This window comes from Tarenaya hassleriana, unplaced genomic scaffold, assembly GCF_000463585.1.
Source record: "Tarenaya hassleriana unplaced genomic scaffold, ASM46358v1 Cleome24, whole genome shotgun sequence".
Taxonomy (NCBI): domain Eukaryota; kingdom Viridiplantae; phylum Streptophyta; class Magnoliopsida; order Brassicales; family Cleomaceae; genus Tarenaya; species Tarenaya hassleriana.
This window is the reverse complement of record NW_010965696.1, coordinates 1,610,939-1,630,207: the sequence shown is the minus strand read 5'-3', so window position 1 is coordinate 1,630,207 and position 19,269 is coordinate 1,610,939. Positions and strand designations below refer to the sequence as shown.

The 19,269-nt window shown below is 37.7% G+C and overlaps 5 protein-coding genes, 1 long non-coding RNA gene and 1 other non-coding gene across 9 annotated transcripts; 5 read left to right on the top strand and 2 right to left on the bottom strand.

Moving 5' to 3' along the window:
• Window positions 1-954, bottom strand: LOC109116769. Its single transcript, XR_002024332.1, has 2 exons — window positions 778-954; window positions 1-687 (listed from the first exon to the last, which is right to left on the bottom strand). It is a non-coding gene; the product is annotated as an uncharacterized LOC109116769 (long non-coding RNA).
• A 1,388-nt stretch (window positions 955-2,342) lies between these two features.
• TRNAT-UGU lies at window positions 2,343-2,414 on the top strand. Its single transcript has one exon. It is a non-coding gene; the product is annotated as a tRNA-Thr (tRNA).
• Window positions 2,415-2,808: 394 nt separating this feature from the next.
• Window positions 2,809-4,255, top strand: LOC104815860. The gene has a single exon (XM_010544451.2). The coding sequence runs from the start codon at window positions 2,848-2,850 to the stop codon at window positions 3,448-3,450; it is 603 nt and encodes a 200-aa protein (XP_010542753.1). The 5' UTR covers window positions 2,809-2,847; the 3' UTR covers window positions 3,451-4,255.
• Window positions 4,256-6,017: 1,762 nt separating this feature from the next.
• On the top strand, window positions 6,018-7,512 carry LOC104815859 (UDP-glycosyltransferase 89C1-like). The gene has a single exon (XM_010544450.2). The coding sequence runs from the start codon at window positions 6,128-6,130 to the stop codon at window positions 7,412-7,414; it is 1,287 nt and encodes a 428-aa protein (XP_010542752.1). The 5' UTR covers window positions 6,018-6,127; the 3' UTR covers window positions 7,415-7,512.
• Window positions 7,513-11,346: 3,834 nt separating this feature from the next.
• LOC104815858 (UDP-glycosyltransferase 89C1-like) lies at window positions 11,347-12,940 on the top strand. Its single transcript, XM_010544449.2, has one exon. It carries the CDS (start codon window positions 11,503-11,505, stop codon window positions 12,778-12,780), a length of 1,278 nt encoding a protein of 425 aa, XP_010542751.1. The 5' UTR covers window positions 11,347-11,502; the 3' UTR covers window positions 12,781-12,940.
• Window positions 12,941-14,351: 1,411 nt separating this feature from the next.
• On the top strand, window positions 14,352-17,534 carry LOC104815857 (uncharacterized CRM domain-containing protein At3g25440, chloroplastic). 2 transcript variants are annotated; one of them, XM_010544448.2, is made up of 5 exons: window positions 14,352-14,473; window positions 14,737-14,885; window positions 15,213-15,543; window positions 15,854-16,255; window positions 16,692-17,534. In XM_010544448.2, the coding sequence occupies exons 2-5, from the start codon at window positions 14,806-14,808 to the stop codon at window positions 17,046-17,048; spliced, it is 1,170 nt and encodes a 389-aa protein (XP_010542750.1). In that variant the 5' UTR covers window positions 14,352-14,473; window positions 14,737-14,805; the 3' UTR covers window positions 17,049-17,534. The 2 variants fall into 2 exon arrangements, with proteins under 2 accessions (XP_010542750.1, XP_019058332.1); XM_019202787.1 differs by lacking the exon at window positions 14,352-14,473 and adding an exon at window positions 14,486-14,623.
• Window positions 17,535-17,554: 20 nt separating this feature from the next.
• On the bottom strand, window positions 17,555-19,042 carry LOC104815856 (B-box zinc finger protein 24-like). 2 transcript variants are annotated; one of them, XM_010544447.2, is made up of 3 exons: window positions 18,757-19,042; window positions 18,196-18,492; window positions 17,555-18,007 (listed from the first exon to the last, which is right to left on the bottom strand). In XM_010544447.2, the coding sequence occupies exons 1-3, from the start codon at window positions 18,937-18,939 to the stop codon at window positions 17,765-17,767; spliced, it is 723 nt and encodes a 240-aa protein (XP_010542749.1). In that variant the 5' UTR covers window positions 18,940-19,042; the 3' UTR covers window positions 17,555-17,764. The 2 variants fall into 2 exon arrangements, with proteins under 2 accessions (XP_010542749.1, XP_010542748.1); XM_010544446.2 differs by having other exon boundaries at window positions 17,571-18,010.
• Window positions 19,043-19,269: the final 227 nt, after the last annotated feature.

The window sequence follows — 19,269 nt, the reverse complement described above, 5'->3', positions numbered from 1 at the left end:
TTCCCTACTAGGTAAGCTGGTTCGAGTGTAATAATAGTACAAGTGACCATACATTCTGGACCTCCTCTCCTCCTAAGCCTATCACTACTTCCGACTGGCTTAGTAATTGGCCCATCTCCTTGACTTGATCGCTTAGGATGCATATGAAAATGCTACCTCTGATGATTATCTCCCTCCATAAAAAAAAAAAAAAATCAAAGAAAGAAAACTAAAACATGCCACTGCCAAGCAAAGATAAAAGCATACATAAATTTACTTTCTTCTTGGGCAAAAGGAATATAGTTCCGTAAAGCTATAGATTAAATAGCTGAATAGCAAAAAACACAACATCCATCACACCTATCTGATTACTGTAAGGGAAGTATGCCATCATTCATCTAGAATACTCACAAAGGGCAGCCCGGTGCACAAAGCATCCCGTTGAGCGGGGTCCGGGGAATATTCACAAACTATATGAAATGCAAAGAAATATTCACATTTAACATTGAAATTACATGCATTCTTAAAGATAGAACCGAACAGTGAGAGCCGCTTAGCCATCGAACCAAAAAAAAATCAAATTTTGGGACAAAAACCCTAAAGAACGAAGTTTGAGGAGACCAGTTCGAAAAAGCTTGAGGTTTCCGTCGAGGATCGAGAGACCATAGAACAGAGCGTTCTCCCCAAACGATCGCATTGGCCATGGAGCTGAACGAAACAATTAATCCAGCGATGAACAGAGGAAATGCGAAAAACGAGAAGCCATAGAAGATCGATGAGAGCATAGGGACAACGAACCGGAAGATTGCAGAAGGAGAGAGTGAGAGCCAGATTAAGAGTGTGACTGAAGACTTCAGAATGTCCAAGTCCGTCTTCTTCTCCGTTCTTCTCCCTCTACTCAAGTCCCTGTTTGGATGTTGGGATATCTCCATCCTTTCGCAATTTTTAATTGATTACGAAGACTTCCTTGGATAACCCCAAAAATGTTTTACTCTGTGACTTAACCGGACCCTAGTACTTTGAGTCCATTGTTTCGTTCAACATAAACTCTAAAACAGTGGTTATAATTGAATTCTTTGCAAAATTGATCTTGAACTAGATTAAGACCCAGACCCCAAATCTTACCGATGAACCCAAAATAAACGGGATAATGACAAAAAAAACATGAAATTTGTGTATTTGGGCAAATAAATATACAAACTTTTATTTTGGTAATAAAATACACAAACTTTTGAAATAATGGCAAAAAAAAAACATGAACTTTTTTTATTTGGTAAATAAATACACAAACTTTTATTTTGGTAATAAAATACACAAACTTTTATATTTTTAGCACAAACCTCCACGAACAATAACGACGTCAAAAAAAATAACGGAACCATCAATACGTCATCTATATTTGTGAATATCCGTATCCGATATAAAAATTATAAAATTTTAAATTAAAATTAAAAAACAATTTTAAATATAAATAAATTATATAGGTCATTTATATTCAAATTTTAAAATTTAAATATTTAAAATCAATATAAATATAAATATAATCATAATCTATCATGTACAAATGTAGATGACGTGTTAATGGTTCCGTTATTTTTTACGTCGTTATTATTCGTGGAGGTTTGTGCTAAAAATATAAAAGTTTGTGTATTTTATTACCAAAATAAAAGTTTGTGTATTTATTTGCCAAATAAAAAAAGTTCATTTTTTTTGCCATTATTCCAAAAGTTTGTGTAATTTTTATTATCAAAATAAAAGTTTGTGTATTTATTTACCAAATACACAAAGTTCATGTTTTTTTTTGCCATTATCCCCAAAATAAACTAATACGTAGAATTCAGTGGAAAGCCGTATTATGTGAAAAAGAAACGATGTTACATAGTACACACAATAATACACTAAAAATGGAATTAATTAAATAAATAGACATAATAATTATTAATTAATGTTATTTGCCACCGTTTCTTTTTTGTTTTAGTGGGGCAAATAAATAGTTGGCCAATTAATTCGCATACGTAATAAATTTATAATTCATATATTCACATACAAAATAAAATTATGTTACATTTCTCAAGTAATTGTGTTATACCCAATTAATTGTCTTGAATTATTATTATAAGAGATTTAAAAATTCCTATGATTTTTTTATCCATTAAATAAGCATTTAAGTATGGAAGACAATTTTAATTTTTTTTATATAGTTAAAATAAGTTTATAATTTTTATTTTTAAATATCTATATAGATGATGAGGTGACTTGTTTAGGTGACTAGAAGCCTCCAAATCCAATTTTTTTATATATATAGATTCAAATTTCGGAATCGCATTTATTTTATCGTAAGTTATAATATATTAAAAATGTCTGCCCCTATAGCTCAGTGGTAGAGCGTCAGTCTTGTAAACTGAAGGTCCGTAGTTCGATCCTGCGTGGGGGCACTTTTTTACAAATTTTTTTTATCTTTTCAAATTCTCTTTTGTAACAATTGTTTCATTACCTCTATGTAATATCCACTAATAATTTATTTTCAACTTTTTATTTACCTTTTTAAATTGCAAATGTTTGTATGCTAGGAGGGGACTGGTTAATATTTTTTTTAATTAAGATTTTAATACCTTTAATATTAATATTACCTCTATGTTAATATTTCTTTTCAACAATTTTTAAAATTGGATTTTTTATGACTTTTAATAAAACAAATAAATATAAACACGCCAAAAAATTGACTCTACAACTTTATATTTGAACCGGGCCCGGTTCGCTTTTCGGATGAAAAAAAAAAACATCGGTTCGCCCTTTTTGTTCCCATATATAAAGTCGAAAAACCCTAGATGTCCTCTAGAATTCACAGGAAATTAGCGGCGGAGTGAAATGGCGTGCACCGTAGATTTCCGGAATCTCGACGAGGGTTTCGGTGGGAAAACCTACAAGCGGAAGCGCGAATCTCAAGAATCTTCCATCTCTGCCGAGATAATTGCCGATGGCGGCGCGTCCATGGACATCGATGGCGGCGCGTCCATGCCTCCCTCCAAGCGGAGCGCCGTCGCTTCCTCCAATGATCCCGACAAGCCTATGGCGGTTGGGAGACCGACATACGATGGTGTGATCTCCGGAAAAGTTTCTGGACGGAAGTGGAAGCAGCCGCGAACGCACCGTGCGTCGGCGGTGCAGGTGAGGAGCAAGGGTCCGAGTCTGGAGGAGAGGCAGAGACAGAAGGAGATTAAGAGAGCGTACAAGGATAGGATGAACGAGCTAAAGGAAGAGATCCGGAAGAATAAGATCGAGAAGAGGAAGATGAGAGAGGAGAGAGAGAAGAGGAAGAAGGAGAACATCCTGAGATCGGGGACCAAGCTGCAGAAGATCACAAACCCTAACACATTGAAGAAAATCGCCAAGTCTAAGCAGAAGAAGCTTCTCAAAGTTGTTCCTGACGAGCTTCTCAACGGCAAGAAGAAGAGCAACAATAATCAGTGATTCCCCTGTTTTCTCAAGGCAAGTTTTTTTTTTTGTCATTTCCTGTTCGACGATTTACTCTTCGCGAGATGAACGCCATAGTCGTTGATTTCTATGTATGCTGGATTAGTCCTTGTTCTGCAGCCTAAAATTTCGAGTGGAAAATACCAATGTCATAGAATTTTAAAGTTTTGAGTCAATACCCTCGTGCGATTAGGAACTGGGTGATGCTATATCAAGAAATATATATTGCTCATAGAAGTTCCCCCGTGGTCTGAGCTCTAAGCCTCTAACGAGTTTCACTATGTTGAATTACGTCACAGGGATTTGTGGTTAGTTGGTATTATTTAGTAGACTCAATCTTGTGGCCACTACTTCAACATTGTTCCGAAACAGATGAGTGATGATCTCATGTTTCTGCTGCTGGAATTAACTTGTGAGATTGTATTATCATTTGCACGGCCATTGTTGCTCTGTTTTCTTGGTTTTCTTAGGCAATGTTCCCATTGTAATTGTATGGATGTTTTCTGCTTTACCGGATTGCTGCAGAGTTTCTTAGTTCCTGTTTTATAGGGTTGTGCTCCTTCGTGGCGGTAAAACTGTTGCCTCGTGGTCTAGTTTGCTTATCATTCTTGTCACCTGTGCCGCTGATACCTTTGCACAATACCCTAGACCAAAATGCACTTGGCAAGAGAATAGGGTTTTACTTGGTCGGGATATACGTGTATTGCTGGTTTTGGTGTATAAGTTTGGTACTTTTACACAGTGGGCAATGTAAGATAGCATTCTATAAGAGCTTAGTCCACTTCAAAGGTGGATTTGAGTCTGCGGGGATATGTATTGTTTGATATTGCTGCTTTAATGCCGCTTAAGAAGTTTCTATGAGACAATCTTTTTTGGTATATGAAACAAGCTAATTTAGGACGTGCATTTATGCCTTGGAGGTTTGATAGACTCCCGTTCCATGCCTTTCTTGGTATATGAAACACTTATTGTTTACATCACATGTGAAAGCATCAACAGCAAATGCTGAAAAGGGCCCCAGAGACATAGATTTGAATAGATACGGTTGAGAGTTGAAACCAATAACTGCAGAGATTTGAATTGTTACAGAGAGATTAAATAGGTCAAGTTAGGCGTGAGCGTTTTGGGATTCGGTTCAGAATTTTAATGGTTTGGTTCGGAAACGGTTTACTCGGTATTATAAAATTTGTATCAAATTAGTACCGTATATTATTCAGTTCGGTTCGGTATTATGACGGTTCGAGACGTAATGATACTAATAAATAAATATAAAATAAGAACTGAAATAAAGACGGTTCATAACATACTTATCATTTATATAATTTATATAGTATAAAAATAAAAAAATCTAACATAATAATTTTAGACAACAAAATAAAATTTTTGAATTTTTGAATTTGATATAAACGTAAAGAAATTTAACATAATAATTTTGAAATTTTCTACAAATATGATCAAAACTTTAAATTACGCTTTAAAAATTATATTATATATATAATAAAAATTATATTATATATATAGAAATCAATCTTTTTAATTAATAAAGTAAAGTATCTACAATATAAAAAAAGAAAAATAATATAAATAAAAAGATATAAAAATAAAATATAGACAATTTACTATTAAATATAATCAAAATTAATAAAAATAAATAATTTATTGAATTTTGATAATGCTAAACAAAATAAATATCACTATTAATTATTATTAATAAACAAAATAAACATAAATCCAAATACATGACATAAATAAATTATTAATATTTAGTAATTATTATAATTAATTATTAACATTAAATATTTTTAAATTAAAAAATAAAAATACCGAAATACCGTTCGATATTTTTCAAACCATTCGATATCTTAAATCTTGTACCGTTCGATATTTTTATATAATACTGAACCGAACTATTCCCGAATTAATCGGTTCGGTACGATTTGAGACTAGATTCCTGAACCGAATTGCCACAGCTAGTCCAAGTCACTAGATGCCACGTTGGACCCTTTTGCTATACGCGTTGTTTTCTTGGTTGTATATATGATTAATTTATAAATGATTGGACGATTTTTTTATTTTTATTTTAATTGAATCTTGTTGTCATTAAATTTTAAAGCTGCATCGGAGTGAATTGCTTACCTACTACTACTACCACCTCCACCATTCAGAAAATTACGAATTTTCAACTATATGTGAAACGATATAACCATATATTTATTTCAAAATGGGCATATTGTAATATTGTAAAAAAAAAATGCAATACAAACCCTCATGCTGCCGATTATTATTAATTGGTGAATGTAAAACCCTTCCCAGGTGGTAGAGTTCCATTAAACTACCAACATACTTTTAATGTATAGGACCAAACCTAACTCGTGAAGCATGATCCATGTTTTTTTAATTGGTCTAAGCATACATGTATGTGGGAATTCGGACGGGTAAATGTTTTCCCAGTAATAGGTATTGAATGTTTTTTTTTTTCCTAATAATTAGTCTTGTTTTATGCTTGAATTATTAAAAAAATCATACAATTTTTTTTTCCAAACCTACCACCTACAGAAAATCCGTAGAAGAGCATTGCTCAGAAACATTTCTATAAAATCTGGTTTCCTCACTCTAATAATCTCCACAACCAAACCTTCAAATCAAAGATCACCACAACCAGAGAGAGAGAGCGATGGCGAAGAACAAGAAGACACACATAATGGTGATACCGTTCCCACAGTCAGGCCACATGCTTCCGACCGTCGACCTCGTCCACCACCTCCTCCGTCGCCACGCTGCCGTCACCGTCGTTCTCACACCCAATAACCTCCATTATCTAGACCCTCTCCTCCGCATCCACTCGCCGGAAAACCTCCGTCCCCTCTCCTTCCCTTTCCCTTCCCACCCTTCCATTCCCTCCGGCGTCGAGAACATGTCTCAGCTCCCTACCCACGCCATCGGAGACATGATCCAAGCTTTCTCTCTCCTCCGCCACCCTCTCTCCAGTTGGCTCGAATCCTCCCCGGACCCACCCGCCGCGATCCTCTCCGACATGTTCTCTGTTCCGTGGACGAACAAGCTCGCAGAGGAATTCGAGATCAAGTCCATCGCCTTCCTCCCGACAACTGCTCACACGTTGTCGGTGATCTGGGGACAAGACGACCGTGGGTTCTTTGAGGAGCTCATGCAGAGCACGAGCACGAGCTGGGGACTGATTCTAAACACGTTCAAGGAACTGGAAGAAAAATACGTCGAAGATCTGAAGAAGAATTTTATGGGCCATCACCGAGTCTGGCCTGTGGGTCCCATCCTCCCACCCGCCGCCGGATCCGACGAAGACCGCGGCGGGAAAAGCTCTGTCCCCGTCGGAGAGCTAACGGCGTGGCTCGACGCCTTCCCCGAGAACTCTGTCGTCTACGTGGCATTTGGGAGCCAGGTCAGCATGGGCAAGGCCCAAGGCGAGGCCATCGCGGCGGCTCTGGAGAAAAGCGGCGTCCGCTTCATATGGGCGGTGAAGAAAAGCGGCGGAGACGATACGGCGGAGATCGTCCCTCGGGGGTTCGAGGAACGGACGGCGGAGAGAGGGAGGGTGATCAGAGGGTGGGCCCCACAGAAGGTGATCCTCGAGCACCGAGCCGTCGGGTCGTACCTGACCCATCTCGGGTGGGGCTCGGTGTTGGAAGGGTTGATCGGCGGCACGGTGTTGTTGGCTTGGCCTATGCATGCGGACAACCATTTCAACACCAAGCTCCTTGCCGATGAGCTGGGTGCAGCCGTCAAGGTCTGCGACGGCATGGACTCGGTCCCTGACTCGGATGAACTCGCCCGAGTGTTGGCCGACTCGGTCCGCGTGGACCTGCCAGAGCGGGGGAAGGCGGTGGAGCTCCGGGGGATGGGGCTAGCTGCCATTGATGAAGGTGGGAGCTCGTACAAGGCGTTGGATGATATGGTGCGAGAAGTTGGAACCTCGGCTGTGTAGTGTCTGGACCCTCAGCTCTGTAACATTATTGGGCTCAAGACCCAATTGTTTTTAAAAAAAATATTATTAATAAATAAAAAAACACAAATCGTGGCCCATTAACGCCCACAAAAAAACAAAATGAAACGGGGCTTACCCACAAGAAAAAAAGTATAATTTTTTTAAAAAAAAGATTGTGGGCAATTGCCCAGAACAAAAAAAAAAAGAGTCTATAAAAGGGGACAACCCCCTTTCGTACAACATATATACATAACACACACAAGAGAGAAGGGGGAGAGAGAGATAAAAATAAAAATATAAAAATATAAAAAAAAAAAGAAGAGAGTGAGATTAATTAAAAAAGAAGAAGAAGAAGGTATTTCAATCCATTCTAGAGACGCCCGTTACAGAAACAAATCTACACATGTCGGTGAGTGATTCGAGTTAAATTCTCAAATTTAACTATCATTGCTTAAAGATAGAAAACGATGTTCGGGTATATTGTTAAAAATAAAAACATGTTAATGATTGAAGTTTATAACAATTGTGAAGTTATGGTGTAAAAACAGGTAAATAAAAATATGTTATTACTATAAAAATAAATAATAATAATAATAATATAATTGATAAATGTTTAATAATATATCAAGAGACCAAACTAAAAAGGATAGAATTGTATGACGTCAATAATATGTCGAATCAGTTCGGTTATTATGAAATGCATGATTGTAGTATGGTAATTCTATATATGAAATATTAATAATTGATATGATTATAGTCTCATTTATATAGTATATGATCTGGATCGTATATTATATGAGTTGGGATATGATTGTGATTGGGTTACCCGATGATTCGCGTAGTCAGTACCGATTGACTATGTGAAATCAATACTATTGCGTCGATGAGGAAATACGAATATTTGGTAACCAGCCCAACGACCCCACTGATCATGGGGCGGGGAATAGGCATTAAAACCTGATATTTGGGATTGAGTGATTCTCCCGAGGAGGTGGTACGGTTACACTCTGAAAGACTTGAGCTCAAGTCTGACGAGTGTTTCCGCGGCGGATGGTCGGCGAGGGAGAGTTTCAGTGATTAGCTCTACCCGACAGTCGATGGCGTCAGGGATTGTCGTCTGGAGTAGATAAGTTTATGTAATTTCGGTTACGAGATATGTGATATCGGTTACCGATGAGGAGTTATGAAGATCACATTTGATCCTCGTATATGATGTACTTGGGTTGCATGGGTTGCAGACATCCATCCTTGTGCGTGGAGTACTTGGATGAGTTGTATGGTCCTCGTGTGTGACTCACTTGGACTGATCTGTATGTGCGATGCATACAGACACGAGATATATGATCCTCGCATGCGACTTGCTTGGATTGACATATGTGTGCGATTCACATAGAGATGATTTGACGGGATTATCCTTTTACGTGATTATATGGATTTTGATTGTGTTGTGAGATTAATTCGATGATTGGAGATTAGATTTAAAATAACGAATATTAAAACTTGATTAAAAACTTATTAGACGTTGAATTTTATCCATTTCAATGAAAACTAAAATTGCGGGTTTAACTCGAGTCATTCACTAAGCATTAGCTTAGACGTTGTTATACAATATTTTAGAATACGTGAACGACAATTGGACGATAATCAAAACTTTCAAATGTTTTATTTGGTAACTGAACTTTTAAAATATACTATAAACGTGTGTATTTTATTTTTGAGGATTTCAACACTAATTATGGTTTGGTATGTTTAATGTAAAATATGATTAAAAAAAATATTTAAAATTTTCCGTAGTTTTATATAAATAAATATTTTATTTGGAATTTATCCATGTAGCACAATCCGTCAATGATACATGGAAATCGGGGTGTTACAAGCTCGCTCATGTATTTTCGTTACTTACCCTCGAGGTTTTCTTCTTATAGCGCTTTTGACCATTTTCGCGCAGAGGAGGAATAATATGATGATATATCATCATCATCATTGTTCATTGTCGTCGTCGTTGTTTTCGAGGTTTTAGAGAGGCCCAACTATAAATGTTTCTCTTTATCTTTATTATTATTATTATTTTGAAAAATCACATAAAAAATAACTAAACTTCTCAATTTTAACATAAAAAAACCTAAATTTTATTTTAACAAATAAAATTCCATTATGTTATTTAAAATAAATCATAAATCCGAACTTTATAATTGATATCACTTGTATAACTGAATACTGACATAATGTTCCAAAAATCTATATGATACGATTATCCTTCACATAATTTGATAAAAAAAAATCATGTCATTTTTTATTTTAAATAATAATAAAATGATAAATAATAAAGAAAAAAACACACACATATAGATATATCCATACATGCTTATACACATACAAATTCATACATACACATATTTATATATACACATTTATGTACATATGTATATATACACATACATATGTATCCATATATATACATATACATCCATACATATATATGTGTATATATATGTATAAGCATGTATGTATATATATGGATACATATATGAATGAGTATATGTGTATAAATACATGTATATATATATATTAATTATTTTTATTTTTTAAAATAAGAAAATGATATGGCTTTTTATATATGTATATATATGCATGAATATATATATATATATATATGAATGTATATGTGTATAAGCATGTATATATATGTATATAGATATGAATGTGTGTGTATACACACGTAGATATGTATTTTTTTATTATTTATTATTTTTAAATAAGAAAATAACAGGATTTTTTATTTGTCCATGTGAAAATTGAGGTGATAAACTATGTAGATTTTCCGAATGATATATCAATACTCAAGTATTACAAAATTCGGATTTATTTTGGTTATGAGAATTAAGTTAGAGGTCTTAACTGTAAAAAAAAATAAAGTCCACAATTTTTTCTTTATGTTAAAAATGAGAAATCTATATATTTTACGTGATTTTTTTATTTTTATTTTATAAAGATATCTCTTAAATTTTTGTAGTCCATAAATCTGTTGTGTCATAAAAGAGAAACGTAGGATGCTAAATTAGGGAAACGTGGAGTACCGTTTATTTTATTGAAACAATAACTACCTCCTTTCACAGCCCATGGAATAATTATTTACCTCCATACACGTGCCCCTGGATTTGTTTTTGGTAACGTACATGCCCATGGATTCCTTTGTCACTATTGAGATGCTGAATAAGAACATGTATTCTCCGTGTTTGGTTTTTGATTTATTAATAAATTACAATTATGGTTTTCTATGTAACGTTTTCTTTTTTTATATATAATAAAATTAGTGTTTTATTAGTGTTTTACTTTTTTAATTGTAATAATATATTAATTTTTTCCTTATTGTAAATTCTATACCAATAAAAACAAAGCAGCCATTTGTTGGACTTTATATAGATATAAGGACTATTGTGATTAAAACGTCAATACATAGATCCAATTACTAATAAAAACATCTTATTGTATTAATTATATGTATATGGTATACATATATATATATATATATCATTCTAGGATAAGTAATTTTGGTTAGAGTTAATGAGATAATAGAACTAAATCTAATATAATTTTGAAAAACATACTCAAAATATTAATATAAAGGACCACTTAAGATAACCAAACCTACCTCATGAGCGGACCCGATAATAATAAATGAGGACAACAATTTTATTATAGGTCGTTTGGTATGGGATCATTTAATAATTTATCTAAAATTTTATAAGAAATTAATTCTTTTGAATTACACATGGGACACGTGACCTATATTTTTGGAAGTGGGTCCGCTCATGATATGTTTTTTTTTTTAATCGGGCTAACCATACAAAATGGGAATTTGTACGGGCAACAAAGTCGGAGGTTGAAGATTTTTTCCTTTCTTTATGCTTGAAATAGTAAAAAATATATATGTCGTACATTTTTTCCCAACCTACCACCAACAGAGAATCCATAGAACCACATTGCTCAGGAACCTTTCTATAAAATATGGTTTCCTAACCCTAACATTCTCCATAACCATACCTTCGAATTCGAAGCTAGAGAGAGAGAGAGAGAGAGAGAGAACAATGGCGAAGAACAAGAAGACACACGTAATGGTGATACCGTTCCCACAGCCAGGCCACATGCTTCCGATCGTCGACCTCGTCCACCACCTCCTCCGTCGCGACGCTGCCGTCACCGTCCTCCTCACACCCGATAACCTCCATTATCTAGACCCTCTCCTCCGCCTCCACTCGCCGGAAAACCTCCGTCCCCTCTCCTTCCCCTTCCCTTCTCACCCTTCCATTCCCTCCGGCGTCGAGAACATGTCTCAGCTCCCTATCCACGCCATTGGAGACATGATCCAAGCTTTCTCTCTCCTCCGCCACCCTGTCTCTGATTGGCTCAAGTCCTCCACGGACCCACCCGCCGCCATCCTTGCCGACGTGTTCTCTGTTCCGTGGACGAACAAGATCGCCGAGGAGTTGGGGATCAAGTCCATTGCCTTCCTCCCGACAACTGCTCACACGTTGTCGGCGATCTTTGGACAAGACGACCGTGGGTTCTTAGAGGAGCTCATACTGAACACAAGCAAGAGCTGGGGACTGGTTCTAAACTCATTCAAGGAGTTGGAGGAAAAATACGTCGAAGATCTAAAGAAGAATTTTATGGGCAACCACCGAGTCTGGACTGTGGGTCCCATTCTCCCACCCTCCGCCGAAGACCGCGGCGGGAAAAGCTCTGTCCCCGTCGGCGAGCTAACGGCGTGGCTCGACGCCTTACCCGAGAACTCCGTCGTCTACGTGTCATTCGGGAGCCAGGTCAGCATGGGCAAGGCCCAAGGCGAGGCCATCGCGGCGGCTCTAGAGAAAAGCGGCGTCCGCTTCATATGGGCGGTGAAGAAAAGCGGCGGAGACGATACGGCGGAGATCGTCCCTCAAGGGTTCGAGGAACGGACGGCAGAGAGAGGGAGGGTGATCAGAGGGTGGGCCCCCCAGAAGGTGATCCTGGAGCACCGAGCTGTCGGGTCGTATCTGACCCATCTCGGGTGGGGCTCCGTCTTGGAAGGGTTGATAGGCGGCACGGTGCTGTTGGCTTGGCCCATGCACGCGGACAACCATTTCAACACCAAGCTCCTCGCCGATGAGCTGGGCGCCGCCGTCAAGGTCTGCGACGGCATGGACTCGGTCCCTGACTCGGATGAACTCGCCCGAGTGTTGGCCGACTCGGTCCGCGTGGACCTTCCAGCGCGGGAGAAGTTAGTGGAGCTCCGGCGGATGGGGCTAGCTGCCATTGACGAAGGTGGGAGCTCGTACAAGGTGTTGGATGATATGGTCCGAGAAATTGGAACCTCGGGCGTGTAGTGTCTGGACCCTTAAGGTTTTCTTCTTGTAACGCTTTTGTCTATTTTGGCAAAGTGGAATAATATGATGATACATCGTCATCATCGTCATCATCGTTGTTGTTGTTGTTTCGGGGTTTTAGCGATCCCTAACTATAAATGTCTCTCTTTTATTATTACTATTATCGTTTACAAAGATATCTCTTAAATTTTTATAGGTCCAAAAATCTGTTGCGTCATAAAAGTATAGAAACGTAGAATGCTAAATCAGAAGTGAAGACAGAAAGGCATTAACTTGAGTTTCTCTTCAATAGTCACACTCACACTGCATGATGAGCAGAGAGGATACTAGGTAATATTGTCACGTGACTTTCACAAGAATAATGTCACGTGACAAAAATAACTCTAGTAACATATATCTATTACGAATAGGCTTTTTTTTATCTATGTAATATTAATATGATATAATTATACTTTAAAAACTTTAAATTAAACTCTTTAAGTATAGATGTGATATTTTTCTTATATTTTCTAATGAATTCAATTGAAAATCGCGAAACGAATTCGGTGAATAAATATGTAAACTGATCGATGGGAACATGTGAAATTCAAAGCATACCATTATACGCTTACCCTCGAACGAGATAAAAGTAAAATATAATGTGTTTTATGCTACTTAAAAGATACATGTACGATTCTCACCAACCAATCAGATTTTAAAAAAAATTAGAAAATTTAGGCAAATGTGACATTTTTGGAGAGAGATTGGAAATCTATTTTTTTCATCATTTGCAAACTATAAGTTTGTATGAAATTTTGACAAAAATATCCTTTTTTATTGTCTAATTTATATATTGATATTTAACGTTACGAAAGATGTATAGGATGAAAAACAAATTTTTAGGATGAAACATATTATATAGGATGAAACTTTTTTTTTTATCTGGGAGTTGTTCAAGACGAAAATATTTCGTCCGGGAGAACCTGTTTTCATCTGAGAGTTCAGGATGAAACTGTTTCATACAGGATAATTGTTTTTGTCCGAAAAAACATGTTTTCGTTTGAGATTAATTCATGATGAACCTATTTCGTCCAGAATAATATGTTTTCTTACGAAAGAATCTGTTTTAGTACATGAACTATTCAATACGAAGCTTTTCATACAGGAGGACTTGTTTTCGTTCAAAAAATTCTTTACAATGAAGTTGTTTTGTCAGAAAATGTATATTTCGGTCTAAAATTAGTTTGGAGAAAAAAAATTTTTTTGTAAATTTTTAAAATATGTAAAGATATTCTTGATATTACTTGGAAAAAAAGATAATATGCAAACGTTTTTGGTACACTTTTTTTTTGCACATCTTAACAAGTAGCCCTAAAAAAATTTATATTAAAGTCTGAATAAAAAAATACAACGAGAGGCATGTGTTGGACACCCAAACCAATAAATTAGGGAATCAAGACTAAATACGCAGAAGGTGATTTTAAGGCTTTACGTGGCATCCCAGTTTGGCCCATTATGAATACAGTGGGCCCAGTTAAAAAGCCCATATATATTTCCAAAATCTCCCCCCCCCCGGGGCCTCTTTCCACGCGAAATTCTCCTTCCTCCCTGTTCTATGGACTTCGTGTCGAGGGGAAATCAGGTTTTCGTCCTAAATCCTGATCGTGTCGGAGGCACAGCCAGCTTCCGGAGCATTTGCGTCCCGTTCCTTTTGGTGTGCTTAGATTCTTTTTCCATCTCCCTTTCGCTTTTGGTCGTGCTTCTTCTGCTTGGTTTCAATCCAGAATTAGGGTTTATTTCACTTTCATCTGTGTTCTGCTTGGTGCCTTTCCGCATAGATTTTGTAATAGGGACCGTTGTTATGGTATTTTGTCTTCCCTCAGTTCTGGAATGCTGTAGCTTTTACAGTGAATGAGAGCATATTGTATGTTGGTTATGGGTGAGTAATTTACATGTGCATACACTTTTTCTGAGCAGGTTCTATGAAACTGTCCGTTCTCAAGAGGGCTAAGTTGAGGAATAAGGTCGATCTAACACTTTCACTGGATGGCAATTGCTTTTGTTCGCGCTCTTCAAAGAGCTTCATCTCTTCTCAAACCCTCTTCTCCACTTATTGTTTCTGTGAGGTACCTTGTTGTGTGTACTCCTGCATACCCGAAATGATTTGACATGATATTTTCTTCATTTGTGCAACAATCCGTCCCTAAGTTTGGATTTCTTTTCCTTTTTGTTTGTGTTACCTTTACATGTAGCAGTTTTCTTAGCATCTCAGTTCTTGTCCGAGATTCCATTAGATGCTTTCTAAATAGTTGTTGCGCCCGAAAACCCGAGATTGTTTATGAGCAACAAAACATGTGGATGTGAGAAATTTGGAGAAAAAGCTAAGAATTTTGTGCACTTGTATCTGCCGGAGCTTATGCTTCAGATTTCACAATTTTTTCTGTTTCTTTCAGGTCACTTCCTCAAGTCCAAGAATTCTTTTATTCATCACCCATAAGCTTGCTGCCCACCATCTCAACAAATCCAATCCTGATATATAGAAACTTTAGCCATGGTGCAGTGAACTTAGTTATATCAGAAGGGAAACCCAAGTTTGAAACACGTGAAGTTGATCCTCCTAAAAAATATAAATGGTTGAGTAAAAAGAGGCTGAAGCTGAAAAGGAAAAAGGAAAGAGAGGAAAGGAGAGCGGCTAACAAGAGGGACCCTCGTCGGCTTACCGTCAAAGGGAAGAAGAGAAAATTTGCTAATGCGGAGGAAAGAATAAAGTGCAAGCTTGAAAAGGTCTGTAAGATCCATTTGAAACTAAGAATTCATATATACGACAGGGAAACTTCCATGAAATGAATTATGGAAGGGTATAAATTCCTGATTATATTTACAATTCTCAGACACATTTTAGTTGGAGGTTCACTTTTTTTTCTAAGTTTGTATGTTGATGTCTGAATCGCTCGTATGAATGAGTGAGGTTTAATTGTTAAGAATCCAATATCCGGATGCAGTTTGTTATGTGATTATGGAGAAAATATTTTTGTTTTGTGCTACGTTGGAGGTCCAAACTGATTTTGTCTTCTTGGCTTTGTTCTATTTTCAGGCCAAGATTAAAGAAGCCTTGCTGATCGAGAGACTGAAACGGTACGAGGTTCCTAAAGTTCATGGGCCTGAGGTTCAGCCGCATGAACTAACAGGCGAAGAACGGTTTTACATGAAGAAAATGGCTCAGAAAAGGTCTAATTATGTACCGATTGGCAGAAGAGGAGTGTTTGGTGGCGTTATTCTTAATATGCATATGCACTGGAAGAAGCATGAAACTGTTAAGGTTATATGCAAGAATTGTAAGCCAGGCCAAGTGCAACAGTATGCGGATGAGCTTGCTAGACTGAGTGGTGGTATCCCAATTAAAATAATCGGCGATGACATTATCATATTTTATAGAGGCAAAAACTATGTTCAGCCGGAAGTTATGTCACCAATAGATACACTGTCAAAGAAAAGGGTACGCAAACCAAATTTATCATGCTTTTATTTCCCTTGTTGTAATGTTGATAGCTCATGAAGGTTAGCTCATGAATCTTGCTACAGAGTGGGAGATACAAGCTTAATTAAACTGTACATTGAACTAGTTCTTACCTGGTTAATATACAGCATGTACTACAGGTGGATTTTGAATTGTAAAGACACGATTAATAAACTAGAAGCCATGGATATAGATCCATAATTGCTAGTTGTAGAACCTTGGTTTTCTAGTAAGATGATTTTTTAGCAGTGGTTACTAGAAGACAGAGTTCCAGGGTTTATAGTAGACCTTGTGTTTAGAATTCAGATGCTACGACCACTTAGTGTTTGCTGTTCCGTGTGTCGATTCCCATCTGTTTTATGTTGGCAAAATGACAGCAAACTGGTCCCTAACCTGGTCTTGTCCCTCCTCACAGGCATTTGAAAAATCAAAATACCAACAGTCACTGGAATCAGTGAGACGCTTCATCGCCATTGCAGAGAAAGAACTTGAACTCTACTACAGGCATGTTGCCCTATATGGCGACCCGAATAATAGAAATCCTCTCTCGATCTTGGATGCTTCCTCAAAGGAGTACAACAAAGAATCACAGAAACCCAAAATCAGAAAAGAGGAGAATCACCGTGACGATGAGCATTCTCTGAGATTTTCAGACACCGAAGTTGATTCTGCAGATGAATATGGTTATGAAGATGAAGAGCTCTCTGCATTAAACGGAAAAAAAGGGTTGCCCGAGAGAGAGATGGATTCTGGAAATATTGGTTTATATTGATGGTCCTACACCGAAAAGGAACTGCCCTTTTAAGTGTTAAGTCAACGCTGGAACACCCCAATCTCCATGAGTTCACATTCTTTACTCTCTTGGAATAAAACTGTGAAACTGGTCTGCTACTTGGATTGAGTTCACAAAAGCCGTTGGGATCAGTCAGAGGAGATGGTTGGATAATGTTAAAATTGTGAGTGTTGCCATTTCTGAAGGGACTAAATGGGAGAAGACATTCTCAGAGGATTTCTTGTGTGGCCGAGTTTTCTGGTATCAGGAGACAGTTTCTGGGACTGAGGTCCAGGATTGTGTTACTGATGGTGAAAATAACTTTCATTTGGGTCGGTAGATAAGTTACCGAGATATATGATATGTAATGAACAATATCAATAAGCTCATGTAAGCTAAAGTCATGGACTAACCGATCTGAAGCAATGATCAGATTCCATGGCATGGAATTCTCCTTGCGTAGTACTTGTACGCATTTTCATTATTCATACCGTTGAAGTCCTTGTTCCAAAAGCTAAGACATAACATAGAGCCACAGTGCCTAAATCTACAGAGCAAATACCATGTTCAGGAGGTATGAACAACACTGGACAGCCAAGACATGATACAAAAGGTGTATTATGATTCAGACAAGAACAGAGAACATTCTCGAGCCACACTGTCCAGTGTCTAGACATGCATAATCTTAAGGTTTTTTACTACTTCTTGATAGTTCTTTAGCCAAGGTCTGGGACAATGAAGTGTTCTTCATCATCATCATCATTTCGGATCTCGAGTCTTGGCTTCTTGTGGGATGCACTGGACTTCATGGGTCTGCCGTATGAGTGAAGGTGGTTCGAATGTGAAACTGGAAGCTCGGGAACTTCAGCTGCTGGTACAACCCCCTGATGAAGCTGTTCCCCGAAGAGACCCACGTCTGCAAGCCACTCCAGTTCCCCGAGATTGAGCTGCTGTTCCTTCTGCTGAATTAGACAATGACAAAGACAGGTTACTGAGGTTAGTCACCAAGTTCTCGTTCGCCTCAAGCATCATCTGCTCTTGTAATGTTCTAAACATATACAGGCCTACGCGTTCCACATTATATCTACACACAAGAAGTTGAAGAGCAAACAAGGCAAAAAGCCAAATAGAGAACCAGTAATGTCACCTTCTCAGAGGACTCGAGATCTGAGAAGTGGAAGAAGTCGTCAATGGCCGCCCATGGAAGGGGCTGATGGGTCGGAGCTTTGCTGGGCAAAGGCCCCAAGTTCTGCTGGTTAGAGGGTTCAGACTGATTCTTATGAACTTCCTTATTGCAACTACTAGAACTCAGAGCGACTCGAATTCCGGTGGCCAAGAACCTCTGGTGATTGGCAGAAAGGGTATTAACCTCATGGATGGCTTGGTCGCAGTCCCTGCAGAGAAGTGCTCTATCCTCCACGCAGAATATGAAAGCTGCCTTCTCCTGGACACGACACAAGAAGATTTTGCACTTCTTAGATTAACATCTGTTGCTCTTTTCCCTAAATTTTTTTTTCTCTACTTCATCCTAGAAAACTATTCAAGTAATCTTCCACTCCAAGAGCTGTGAAGTTACCAAGATAATGACATGACCAATACAGTTTGTTCTGGTTTTCAGAATAAAAAACACAGACAAATACAGAAATACATACAGAGGGACAAACAGAGAGAGAGAGAGAGAGAGAGAGAGAGAGAGAGAGAGGGTTACTTGGCAAATGTCACAGGGAGGGAATTTGGGGGGGAGAGAGCTGAGAAGAAGGCGCTGGTGTTTGCTGGCGAGCTTGTTGGCGGCGTGAACCTCCACGTCGCATTTAGGGCAGAGAGCTGCCTCGTCCGCGCAACATATCACCGTCGCTGGCGCTTTCTCACACACATCGCACTGTATCTTCATTCTCCCTCTCTCTCTCTGTTTTTTTTTTATACTTTAGCAAATACCCACATAAAAAAGATCCAAACTTTGTGTGTTTCTTCTCCTTTTCTGTCTAGATTTCTGATTTTCCCGGGAAGTGAAGAAGATATAGAGAGAGAATGAGTGTTTTTAGGATCAGACGTTACTAGTAACCTACAGATCTGCTTCAGGATTAAGACAAGGTGGGGAAAAAAGGAAGAGAAAAGAAAAAGAAGAGGAGAGAAGCACTCGAAGGATATAAACGAAAATGGAGATGAAAGAAGAAGAAGAGGCAGATAGAAAAGAAAAAAAATCCTTTTTTTTTTCTTCAAG